The following is a 13,381-nucleotide window of genomic DNA, read 5'->3' as shown; positions in this document are numbered from 1 at the left end:
TGGACTTCCAGGTCATATAATTAAAGTATATGTTTTGGTGTTTTGATACACTGGCTTTTACCTCAATTGTATTTTCTTAATCACTAAACTGTGCCAAAAATAAGGTAGTAGATTTTCAGGTAAAATGATTTTTTTAAAAAGTGGAAAAAATACAACAACAAGTTTTAATGATAGGATTAGAATTGGTTTTTATTTATCATTTATTTTTATATTGCAATTATTTGTCAATGAACATGTGTAGCTTTTATAGTCAGAAGGCCTAACACTGGATGTTATGTGCTCATTCTCTTTTTTTTTTTCCTCCTCCTTCTACACTTTTGGTTCTTATTTTTGCTTTGGACGGAGATCTCTAAGAATTGGATAAACACTGTGAGTCAATGTGCATAAAAGTCCACCTGCACACCATCGTTTTCCCTTTAGTATAATTTCAGGGGAATCACACATGATCCAAAACCCATCCATGAAACTTCTGGGAGTCCTTGAATCCCATATGAGTCCATCTTCTAGACTTGGTGCTGTGACAACGGGTTACACTAAATAGCTGAGTGCTAGGTGGTGGACATAGTGTGGTAGAAAAAGCAGGAGCTTAATATCTGACTCCTCCACTCCCTAGCAGTGTAACATTTAACATTTTGGGGGCTTAATTTTCTTTTCTGTTAAATGGGGATCAGGACACTCCAAAAATGCTAAAGCTCTTCAAGCACAGCTCCCTTGGCACTGCCAACAACAACAACAAAAATGCTAAAGCTCTTCACTGACTATTAAACACATATTATTTAGGTGCTTTATAAAATGAGAGAGACATACTCTTAGTTTATATATAAAGAATTATGACTAAAATCTATACTCTAGTGTATTCCTAATTTCCACTTAAACATTTTCAAGAAAAATTCAAAAGTAAATTTAGAGAGGTATTACACATTCTTTTTTTTAAGATTTTATTTATTTATTCATGATAGAGAGAGAGAGAGAGAGAGAGAGAGAGAGAGAGAGGCAGAGACACAGGAGGAGGGAGAAGCAGGCTCCATGCCGGGAGCCTGACGCGGGACTCAATCCTGGGACTCCAGGATCACACTCTGGGCCAAAGGCAGGTGCTAAACCACTGAGCCTCCCAGGGATCCCTGGTATTACACATTCTTAAGGTGGTAACAAAAATAGTTTTCTAAAGTCTTGAATTTAGAAAGTTTGCAAGTCGCTTTCCTTTGGAGATCACTAATGGTTTACTATTACTTTAGCCATAGTGAGGAATTTAGTTATGTGTTTTGGCACATATGCACATGTATGTATCTGTGTATGTATACACGTGTGTGCAGACACATGTGTTTATATATATGTTTAACCTATATATGCCAAACAGAAAGAACATAATCAGTCTAGAGCAATTAATCACTGTGAAACTGGCCATGCTAGTAATCATTGAATAGATACTGTTTACCATGTATAAACTATGTAACATTATATATTATGTGCACACAGAATCTTTGCATTGAGATTATAAATGAATGTTTGTATCTCAATTTTTTTGGAGATTGACTAGTATTTTTTCTGTTAAGATATTTGTCTTTAAAAAAAAACAATGAACAGATACATCATTAAAATTAGTGTAATTATCATCTCTCACTGCCGATTTAGAGTAAGGAAAGATACATCAATATTCATAGCTCTGAAATGAACGCTATGCACATTTTGGGTTTATTTTAATACAGAAGGCTGGAAGCCACTGAGAATATTTTTTCCAATGTATTATTCAGATTAAAAAAATGCACTAGATTTGTAAAGTTAAGCCATCTGCTAGTATCAATCTGGTATTGCTTCTATAGGAAAAAAATTTTCACAAGTTTTTGGTACCAATAGTTTTCACTTTTTCTTTATTGAATCAAAATATTAAGTGACAATAAAATTCCTTCCAGATTTTTTTTAATAGATGGAAATCTGTTGCTTACTAGAAATAAGTGTATCTAGCAAAATACATCACCAAGATTGTTGTAACAGTTATACAATCACTTATTTCTTGAAAATTTATTTTAAAATGCTTTACCATTCACTTAGATTATCCCTTGAATCTAAAATAAAGGTCAATAAAACTATCATGGAAAAAATATGATTTTGAACTTATACTGTAATGAATAGATATTCAATCTTAATTAACTAGCTGAAAATGTGTCCCAAATGCATCTTAACATTACTTTTTGATGTTCTTCCAAGTGAGTAAAAAAGGAAAAGGGACATCAGTATTGACTACATTACCAGTTATCTTATACATTTTCAAATGGAACCCTTTATCCAGGAAAAAAAAGGAAGAAAACATAAATGCCAATGTATTCTTTTTAACCCCACTTCCGCCCATCTCAAATTAGTTTACAGTAATTTATTTGTGAGAAAATGTTGGATCTTCATATTTTATCCTTAATTTAGGAGATATTTAAAATATTCAAAATGATTGATTCACAAAGGAAACCATGTTACAAAATGGAGTGAGTCACTCACTGTATACAGATAATCAAAAAAGTAACTAACAAGTGTTTGGGGAATATTTTTTTCCATCCTGTATATCCCTTCAATTCAAACACACTGGGAAACAAAGAAACTACACAAAGAACAACAACAATGAAACCAAAGACATTTTAGGCTGCAAGTGCTCTGTAGCACTTAAAATCTTTTTTAACCAGAAGATGTGTTATGTCTAAGTAAAATATAGAGTACAACAGGTTATAAAAGTACGACTCCCATTTATAGCCTTATGTAGTGCAATTGTACCATATTTCATTGATTATAAAATGCAAATATACTATATGTATAAACATCTTTGAAATTGGTGTACATTTTTAATCTATGTCATGACATAGTTTAGTAAAGTTTCTTTTGTTATCATATGTAAAATAATAACGCATCCTAAAATCAATGGTTTTGTAGGTTTGATGAATTTGGTTAAGTTGAAATAATGACTGTGGCAATGGCAGAAATGAAAGAAAAACAGGCAATTTGTTACTTTGTGAAAATAGCATCTAATGTAGACATCAAGATCATAAAAATATATACCTTGGACCTTTTTTGTTTATTTAAAGTTGAAACAAACGCAAAAATTAGGTACTTTTTTTTAGTAAACCATAAAAATCTTATCAACTTGAAACATAAGCAGTCGACACAACAAAATCACCTACAGCACAGCAAAAACTCAGAAGTCAAGGGAAAAAAAGCATCTTTGATAATGAAATTAACACGAATAAGGCTGTTTGTGTGCATTCCTCCATTAGAATTCATTTACTTTATAGATACTTCTGGCAAATATGTCCATCAGTGTTTCCAATTTACAATAGATTAGATGTATCATGTTTTAAAAGATGCACATTGTCAGTTGGCAATGTGAAAGTGAAGAAGAAATAGGGTATGAGGGGATGAGTCACAAAGAACAATAGTACATTCTTTAGGCTGAATAATATTCCATCATATATATATATATATATATATATATATATATATATAACACATCTTTTTTATACATGCCTCTATGGATGGACACTTGGGTTACTTCCATATCTTGGCTACTGTAAATAACGCTGAAATAAGCAGAAGGGTGAATATTCCATTTTGAATTAGTGTTTGTAATTTGCAACAACATGGTTGGAGCTAGAGTATATTATGCTAAGTAAAATAAATCAGAGAAAGACAAATACCATATGATTTCACTCAATATGTGGAATTTAAGAAACAAAATAAACAAAGAAAAAAAGAGACAAATAAATAAACAACCCCAGATTCTTAAATATAGAGAACAAACTGGTGGTTGCCAGAGGGAGGTGGGTGGGGTAGTGGGTAAAATAGGTGAAGGGGATTAAGAGTAGACTTGTGATGAGCACTGAGTAATATACAGACTTATTGAATCACTATATTATACACCTGAAATACTGTTAATTATACTGGAATTTAAAAAAGATAGTGGAAGAGTTCTCACCGATGCCAATAGAATCAGTCTCACATCTTTCAATAAGGCCCACAGGTATCCCTGTTAGAATTCATACTTCAAACTACATGTCATCATAGATTAAGGCTAAATCATCAAGCAAAGGCTAAAATAGCCTCGTAATATCCCATTTATGGGGTTGAAATTATATGTAATCCAAACAGAATTTCAGGTGCCTTGGTGCTTAAAGAAATCAGGCATCATGGGTTAATTCGTCCTTGACAGAATGGGCTAAGCATGATTTTCTGTTCCTTTTATTTGGTAATAACTATCCATCTGTGTATCCAACTTCTTTACTCTTTCAATAAATAAATATTTGTCAAGTGCCTACTCTGGTAACATTTTAAGCACTGGGTAATGTGGCAATAGACAAATGAAACCAAATATGTTCCCTCATATATTCAAAGTAGCAAGACAGTCCAGATAAATAAGGAAACATACAGAACATACAGAATAAATAAGGAAAATAAGGAAACATACATACAGAATGGTAGTAAGTGCTATGTAGAACCATAAAGCAGGGAAGGAAGAAGGAATGGACTATGTTTAGGGGTTGCAACTGTAGATAGATTTGTAAGATAAGATCTCATGTGAGAAGGTAATATATGAGTGACGAATTGAAAGGTTAAAGAGTCAGATGGAAGAACAAATATGAAATACCTGCTATAGGATAGGAACATGATAGGTGGTTTCAGGAACTGCAACTGGTGAATGAAGAAAGAGAAGTAGAAAGTACAAATGAAAGCAGATGTGGATACAAATCCTAAAGGACACTGTAGGCACCATAAGGTCTTTGGTTTCTATTGAAGTTTAAGATTTTGAACAGGGGTGTGATGAAATCTTATTTATATTTTCAACACTTTGGCCACAGTGTTAAGGGCATATCAAAGAAGAGCAAGAGTGGATCCCAGGGGACCAGTTAGGCTGTTTTTATAATAGTTCAAAAGATGATGATGGTAGGTAGTAGTGGAAATAGCAATAGGATAAGGGAAGTGATAATATTTTGGATATAGTTTGAAGACAGGCTGAGAAGTTACATATGGGATATGAAAGAAAGAAACGGGATTAGTATGATGCTAAACATTTTGACCTGTGGAACAAGAAGAATGGAGTTGTCATTCCATGGGTAGCAAAGATTGGAGAGAACAAGTTTGAGAAGGAGGAATAAGAGTTTAATTTTGGCCATGTTAAGCATGAAATGCCTGTGAGACATCTTCATAAAGGTGGAATAGATGAAGAACAGAGTGATGAATAGTTATTACCAATAGTTACTGTAGGTTGAGTTTCCAATGTGACAAGCACTGCTTTAAGTGTTTTTACATAATGTTATCATGTAATTCTTTTTTTAAATAATAAATATATTTTTATTGGTGTTCAATTTGCCAACATGCAGAATAACACCCAGTGCTCATCCCGTCAAGTGCCCCCTCAGTGCCCGTCACCCATTCACCCCCCACCCCCCCTCCTCCCCTTCCACCACCCCAGTTCCTTTCCCAGAGTTAGGAGTCTTCATGTTCTGTCTCCCTTTCTGACATTTCCCACCCATTTCTTCTCCCTTCCCTTCTATTCCCTTTCACTATTATTTATATTCCCCAAATGAATTAGACCATATAATGTTTGTCCTTCTCCGATTGACTTATTTCACTCAGCATGATACCCTCCAGTTCCATCCACATTGAAGCAAATGGTGGGTATTTGTCATTTCTAATGGCTGAGTAATATTCCATTGTATACATAAACCACATCTTCTTTATCCATTTGTCTTTCGATGGACACCGAGGCTCCTTCCACAGTTTGGCTATTGTGGACATGGCTGCTAGAAACATCGGGGTGCAGGTGTCCCGGCGTTTCATTGCATCTGAATCTTTGGGGTAAATCCCCAACAGTGCAATTGCTGGGTCGTAGGGCAGGTCTATTTTTAACTCTTTGAGGAACCTCCACACAGTTTTCCAGAGTGGCTGCACCAGTTCACATTCCCACCAACAGTGTAAGAGGGTTCCCTTTTCTCCGCATCCTCTCCAACACTTGTGGTTTCCTGTCTTGTTAATTTTCCCCATTCTCACTGGTGTGAGGTGGGATCTCATTGTGGTTTTGATTTGTATTTCCCTGATGGCAAGTGATGCGGAGCATTTTCTCATGTGCTTGTTGGGCATGTCTGTCTTCCTCTGTGAGATTTCTGTTCATGTCTTTTGCCCATTTCATGATTGGATTGTTTGTTTCTTTGATGTTGAGTTTAAGAAGTTCTTTATAGATCTTGGAAACTAGTCCTTTATCTGATATGTCATTTGCAAATATCTTCTCCCATTCTGTAGGTTGTCTTTGAGTTTTGTTGACTGTATCCTTTGCTGTGCAAAAGCTTTTTATCTTGATGAAGTCCCAATAGTTCATTTTTGCTTTTGTTTCTTTTGCTTTCGTGGATGTATCTTGCAAGAAGTTACTGTGGCCGAGTTCAAAAAGGGTGTTGCCTGTGTTCTCCTCTAGGATTTTGATGGAATCCTGTCTCACATTTAGATCTTTCATCCATTTTGAGTTTCTCTTTGTGTATGGTGCAAGAGAGTGGTCTAGTTTCATTCTTCTGCATGTGGATGTCCAATTTTCCCAGCACCATTCATTGAAGAGACTGTCTTTCTTCCAGTGGATCGTCTTTCCTCCTTTATCAAATATTAGTTGACCATAGAGTTGAGGATCCACTTCTGGGTTCTCTATTCTGTTCCATTGATCTATGTGTCTGTTTTTGTGCCAGTACCACACTGTCTTGATGACCACAGCTTTGTAGTACAACCTGAAATCTGGCATTGTGATGCCCCCAGCTCTGGTTTTCTTTTTTAAAATTCCCTGGCTATTCAGGGTCTTTTCTGATTCCACACAAATCTTAAAATAATTTGTTCTAACTGTCTGAAGAAAGTCCATGGTATTTTTTTTTATTTTTTTTAAATTTTATTTATTTATGATAGTCACAGAGAGAGAGAGAGAGAGAGAGAGAGAGAGAGAGGCAGAGACACAGGCAGAGGGAGAAGCAGGCTCCATGCACCGGGAGCCCGACGTGGGATTCGATCCCGGGTCTCCAGGATCGCGCCCTGGGCCAACGGCAGGCGCCAAACCGCTGCGCCACCCAGGGATCCCAAGTCCATGGTATTTTGATAGGGATTGCATTAAACGTGTAAATTGCCCTGGGTAACATTGACATTTTCGCAATATTAATTCTGCCAATCCATGAGCATGGAATATTTTTCCATCTCTTTGTGTCTTCCTCCATTTCTTTCAGAAGTGTTCTATAGTTTTTAGGGTATAGATCCTTTACCTCTTTGGTTAGGTTTATTCCTAGGTATCTTATGCTTTTGGGTGCAATTGTAAATGGGATTGACTCCTTAATTTCTCTTTCTTCAGTCTCATTGTTAGTGTATAGAAATGCCACTGATTTCTGGGCATTGATTTTGTATCCTGCCACACTGCCAAATTGCTGTTTATCATGTAATTCTAATAATTTTATTGTATTATTATGACAAAAGTGGGAAGTGACACTTAGGCTTAAATGAATTGCTCAAAGACAGACAGTCAAGCCTATGTTTGCCTTACTCCAATTGTGGTTTTAGCAGCTGTTTTATATTGTATTCCAGGCAGAGGGAACAACGTATGCAAAGTAGAGATGTCAAGGGGAGCATGGGATCATCAGGAGAACTGCAATCACAGGGAAGATATTTGAATAATTACCTTCCAAGAATGAATTCTTTATGATTCTTTATAGTTTTGGAATTATTTTCTTAAAGACACAAACATTAATCTCTATGAGGGAGGGAAATGATTTTATTATCAGTGTTCAGTGGGTGGGAAATAGCTTTACAAGGCCAAGTTCACAAATTTAGTCAATTATAAACTAAGGTTTGAATTCAGACTTCGGTCTCCAAAATTAAGAAAAAGAAATATATATATATATATATATATATATATATATATATATATATATATTTTTTTTTTTTTTTTAGTTTTCTGAATACCTTAAATCTTACCTGAAATCCATTTAGGACATAAAAAAATACACGAGAATACATATATTTTGATATTGAAAAAAACATGGAAACTGGAAAAGAATTTACAAGATAGGAACAAGTGATCTGGAAAATAATAACAATAATTGTAGTAGTAACAGCTGTCATTTTTCAGCACTTAGGAGGTGCCAGACACTGTACGAGGATCTTTACATTCATTTAGTAAATTTGACCTCACAAGAGTTGAAAAGGATATTCTCTTATTTCAGTTTTAAAGATGAAGAAATTGAGGTTGAGAGAGACTAAGGCAACTTACTGGCACTCATTCTACAGCCAGGTAGTAGCAGAGTTAAGAAACGAACCAACACTGTAAAATCAGAGTTCAGGAGCCACTCTACCTAGGCAGTACTCTATTGTTTGTTTTTACAAAGTCAAAGGTGAAATTAATAATTCTGGGTTGGGGGGGGCTTCTCATAAGTGAGGAATTATTTTCTGAATTACAGCAAGGTATGAATTTGCATTCGCCCGCCCTGAACAAGAGAATACAAATTGCACCCTACTTCTGCACACACTTTTATCACAGCTTAAAACAGCAGATGGCTCTCTTGCGTTTTCTTTCGCTTACCTCCTCGATCCATAAACAACTAAACAGCGTTTTGGGAAGGTAAAAGGAAAACACAGGCATCGAGCTAAAGGACCTTGATTATCCCAATGCTGCCTCCACTCCAACGGCTCTTAAAACAGGAAATCACATAAAATAGGAAGGACTGCTTAAGGCTTGTCAAATTCGCAGTCTGAAGAGACGCCTTGAGTCTAGGACTCCGCGGTTCCCCGCGCTGCGCCAGGGGTCGGAATGTATCAGGAAAGAAAGAGTATTTCTCGTTATCAAAGAGCTGAAAGGCTTGATGCTAAGAGGAGCGTTATTAATGTTAGTGGAAGCTGTGAGGATTAATTTCCTTTCCACCTTGGGAAAAAAAAAAAAAGGTGGAAAGGTGCTTTTAAGGGAGGGGAGTATCAGAGACTCACAGCCAGCGCTCCACAGTCGGGGGAGCTTGATTTTTGCCGGGAGAGCTACCCCTGGGTAGGATCCCTGTCCTCGGTGCTGAACCTCAGCCTGATCTGGAGGGTACTGAACAATGATGGAAGGGGTCTGAAGGAGCCAAAAAACCCGACCTCCCATTTATCCCATCTGAGGCATTGGGGAAAAGATTGCACTATAAGAAAAATGTCTGGAAAGAAAATAATGAACACAGCTATAATAATATGCTTAATCTCAATCTGTTCAAATTAATACAGTAGACACATGTGTCATAGGATAAAAAAACCTTTCAAGGCTAACTAGGTTATGTTGATTGGGGTAGTTGTACTAGATTTAAGAGGTCACTATCCTTAACGTTTGGCTTTTTGAGAAACTCACTACCAGCTTTCGATAAATGTGTTTTAATTATAAAGTCATTTGGAAATTCGAATCTATAAAGTCTGAAATGTCCAAAATGTCCTCTCTTCAATAATGGAAGGTAGCAGTGGCTACTCTTATGTTCACTGTGATTTGTTTCAGTGAGTTTTTAAAAAGACACGATTAAACAGCCATCCCTACAAAATGGCCTTTCATTTTTTAGCAGGAGCATGGAAACATAACCTAAATACACGCTTAGTAAAAATATAAGAACAAAGACATTTAAAAAAGAAAAGAAAGTGGTAGAAATAGAGCAAAAATAGTTAACACACCCCTTTTCCTCACTTTTACTATATCATTGGTTATAGGGATTACACATTTCTGGCAAAATTAGTTCTGCTTATTTCTTTTAATAATTGTGATTATTTTGTATGTATGATAACACAGCAAGGTGTGGAAAATAAGCTTACAGAGTATGTTCTTAAATGTCAGGTAAAATATATGTCATCCTAAAGCCAGTGGTAATTACACTGGACCAAAATCTACACACTTTCTTTAAATATTCTTCCACAAAGAAAACTTGCTAGTAAATATGGAGTAAAGGCAATGACTTACAGATGAGGAGTTGTTTATTTACATGGAGAGACTGTGGATAAGTTCTATAGAGTACAGGGTGTCTAGCCTCCCTATAATCAACCGTGGGCTGAGCTTTTCCCACTTGCTGGGTTGCAAGTCTTTGTAGTACTTAACTGACTATTCCTGAGACAAAGAGAAAGTGTGTTCAGAACTGTTCCCAGGACTGGCTTGCAGAGTGTGCCTCTTGTCTTTCCAGCTCTAAAGCAGTCACCAGAGAAGTGATTGTTAAAAGTCTCTTGATCACCAAATGAATCTTCTTTCCTTCATCCTTCACACCGGATTGGGAGAAGCCTAGTTTTTGTGATTCTTTTCTTTACCTTCCTGTAATGATAAGCCAGACAGCTTCGAGGGAAGAGGAAAAGGTATAAAACCATAGGAGCAAAATCTACACTTGGTTCTGTCACTCGGAGTGTATCCTAGAAACCACAGATCTGTATTCATCCAAGCATGAAGTGTTTCTCTCTCTACCTTCTTTCCTAGGGTGCCCTCCCCTTGCTCCCTTCCTCTTGGACCTTTATATTTTCAGTTATCCAAGACAGAACACTGCCAGGGCACAGACAGGAAGTCAAGGGGAGGAGGCAGCAGCTGTTGTATTTGAATTTCAGACACAGTTCATATGGCTTTGCTCCCTGACAGAGCTTCTCTACCCAGGGACGCCAAAGACAGCTCAGATTGGAATGTCCCTCAGTCTGGCTGCTTTTTGTTGTCCCTGGAAGACTGTGACACCCTCCCCGCCCTTAACATTTCGGCGGCGACTTCTTCAGTATTCAGTTGGGCAGTTATCCTCTCCAGCTGCTGCAGCCACTGGCATCTCCTCCTCCACGGGCCAGAGAGCAAATCTGGGGGCGGTGTCTTTCCACGCATGCAGCCTTAGCATAGCTTCTCACCTTCCCCTCCTCTCTCCTTTTTTTTTTTTTGCTCGGTGTAATGGTTTCAAAATGACAACAAGAGGGAGAGTCCGCAAGTTTGGGTGGACCGGCTAAGGAGTGGAGGCGCCTCCCTCCTCGGGACACACTCTCCTCCCTCCCTCCCTCCCTCCCTCCCTCCTCCTCCTCCCGCTTCCCGGGGTGGAGGGGCTTTGGCGCTGAAGGGATTAGCAGGGAGGGCGGAAACCACCTCGCCCTCCAACCGCAGCCGAGAGTTTCTGGGGACCCGGAGACTCGTTAAGATTCCGAAGCCCTGGCCAAGCCGCGGAAGCCTCGGAAACCTGCGACTTTCATCCGAGAAAAGGCGCTCCGATATTCCTTCCACCCCACCTGCTTTGGCTCAGCCTCTTAGCACCGCACCCCCTGGAATCCATTTTAGCTTTCTTTCTGTCTTTCTTTCTTTTTCTTTTGATTATTATTACTACTATCAATATTTGTAACCATTACTATATATGTATATATTTCTTATATTTTTTTCTCCCCTTTCCTTCTGAAGAGAGACATAGAAGGGGAACGGGAGGGAGGTCTAGTGGGGTGGGAACGAAGCACTTTGGTTAGAGATCTCCGGGGAGGACTGCTCTCCCCAGATGCTGATTTCCGAAGCACTTGACAATCACCGGCGGAGCCCGCGAGCGGGCGGCGGCGGCTGCACCGGCCGGGGGGCGGCTGGAGCGCGGCGCTGAGTCCCGCCTCGTCTGCCCTGGACGGACGCCCGCGCCGAGCCCGGCCGGGACCTGCCCTCCATCCCGCGCCCCGCGAGAAGGCGGCGGGCGAGGCCAGAGGCAGCGCGAGCGGCGGTGGCGGCGCCCGAGCGGGCTCCGGCCCGGAGCGCACAGCCCCGGCCCCACGGCCCGCGCGCCCTCGGCTCCCGGGGCTCGCCCCGCCGCGACCCGGGCTCCGCGCCCAGCCCCGCGCTCCGCCGGGAGGGCCATGGGTCCTAGTCGGGGCTGAGCGCGCCCGCCCGTCCCCTGAGCCCCTCGGGCCTGCTGCCCCCGCCCCCTCCGGGGCGAGCCGCCGCCTGCGCCGCCCCGCCCTCTCCCGCGCCCCCGGCTCCCCCTGCCGCCGTCCCCTCCCGCCCCGGACCCATTCCCGGGGCCACCATGGCTGCGGCCATCGCCAGCGGCTTGATCCGCCAGAAGCGGCAGGCGCGGGAGCAGCACTGGGACCGGCCGTCCGCCAGCAGGAGGCGGAGCAGCCCCAGCAAGACCCGCGGGCTCTGCAACGGAAACCTGGTGGACATCTTCTCCAAAGTGCGCATCTTCGGCCTCAAGAAGCGCAGGTTGCGGCGCCAAGGTCGGTGTGGGTCGGCGTTGGGGGGCGCGCCGGACCTTCCCGTGCCCCGCCCGCCCGGCCTCCGCGGGCTGCCCTCTCCCGCCCTCGGCCCCCGGCTCCCCTCCTCCGCCCCCAGGCCCCCGCCCCGCCGGGCGCCCCGAGCGCCTTCCGCCGCTGCCGGCCGCTGGGGGCCTGCTCCCGGGCACCTGTGGCCGCCGGAGACTCTGCCCCGCCCGGAGCCGGCAAGTTGGCCCGCTCGGCGCCGGCCGCCTCCGGCTCCCCGAGTCTCCCGCGGGCGGGCTTCCAGGGAGAACCCCTGTCCACCCCGAGGGGCCGGGCTTCCCCGGGCCGAGCACCTGACCCCGGGACGCTGGAGACGGACCCGCACAACCCTCGGGGTCTCGGCGGCTGCTCCCGGTCCGGCTGCGGGGGCGAGGACTTTGTGTGCGTCTGGCCTCACTCGGCCTCCCAGGTCTCTGGAGCCTCCTTGGCTCCCAGACCTTGGCGAAAGTGGTGACCCCCCCTCCCCCCACACACACACCGCCCTTCCCGGCCCCCAAGCCCGCCCCGGGCCCTCCACGGGGCCGGTGGCAGAGGAGTGGAGGGTGTGTGCGAACCAAGGAGATTCGCCGGAGCCGCGCCCAGCCCGCGGTCACGGCCCGGGATGCGCAGACGGTGCGCAGAGCGCGCGGAGTCAGGAGGGTCGAGTCCGAATTGGGGTTAGGCGAGCTACACATCCCCAGTAGGTGCCGATTCAGATTCAAGGGCTCGCGAATGACAGGAGGCAAAACAAGTGCTTACTACAGGCGGGTGACTAGAATAGTTGCCTTACTATACATTTTTTTTTTTTTTTGGAGCAATAACTAGTGCCCAGCATGACCTGCTTTCGCTGATTTAAAATGTCAGGGTCTGGGAAGGCAACTTAGGAGCCGGAGCCCAACTGCTTTTGTTCATCTCTGCTTGCTTCCACATCCAGTTGCTAAGGGCGATTGTTTTGAGACTATGTGGGGTGTTCCGTGGGAGACATGGGGATTGCTGGCTTTTCATAACTAAGTGGGCTTGGCAGGAAACATCGAAGAATATATTTACATTAATAGGAGTATATGTTTGCCCAGCACATTATATTCTTGCTGCCCAGCTGTATTTGTTTTAAATACCCTGTTGTTCCAAAGACAGGGGAGAGAAGCATATGCTATACATGTGC

General features: G+C 42.1%; 1 protein-coding gene across 3 annotated transcripts in view; it reads left to right on the top strand.

Annotated features, from left to right (window-relative positions):
• FGF14 (fibroblast growth factor 14) overlaps positions 1-13,381 on the top strand; it is a 613,348-nt gene that overhangs the window by 431,634 nt on the left and 168,333 nt on the right. Inside the window, exon 1 of one of the 3 annotated variants that reach the window (XM_055335924.1) lies at positions 12,006-12,198. The exons of the other annotated variants lie outside the window; for them this stretch is intronic. Coding sequence (XP_055191899.1) covers positions 12,006-12,198 — 193 coding nt within the window. Of the gene's footprint in view, positions 1-12,005; positions 12,199-13,381 lie in introns of those variants that run through there. 3 annotated transcript variants of the gene reach the window in all.

The sequence above is a fragment of the Nyctereutes procyonoides genome, unplaced genomic scaffold (genome assembly GCF_905146905.1).
Source record: "Nyctereutes procyonoides isolate TBG_1078 unplaced genomic scaffold, NYPRO_anot_genome, whole genome shotgun sequence".
In the NCBI taxonomy this organism is placed as follows: Eukaryota; Metazoa; Chordata; class Mammalia; order Carnivora; family Canidae; genus Nyctereutes; species Nyctereutes procyonoides.
Note: the sequence above shows the minus strand (reverse complement) of the source record. Positions and strands in the feature narration are given on the sequence as shown.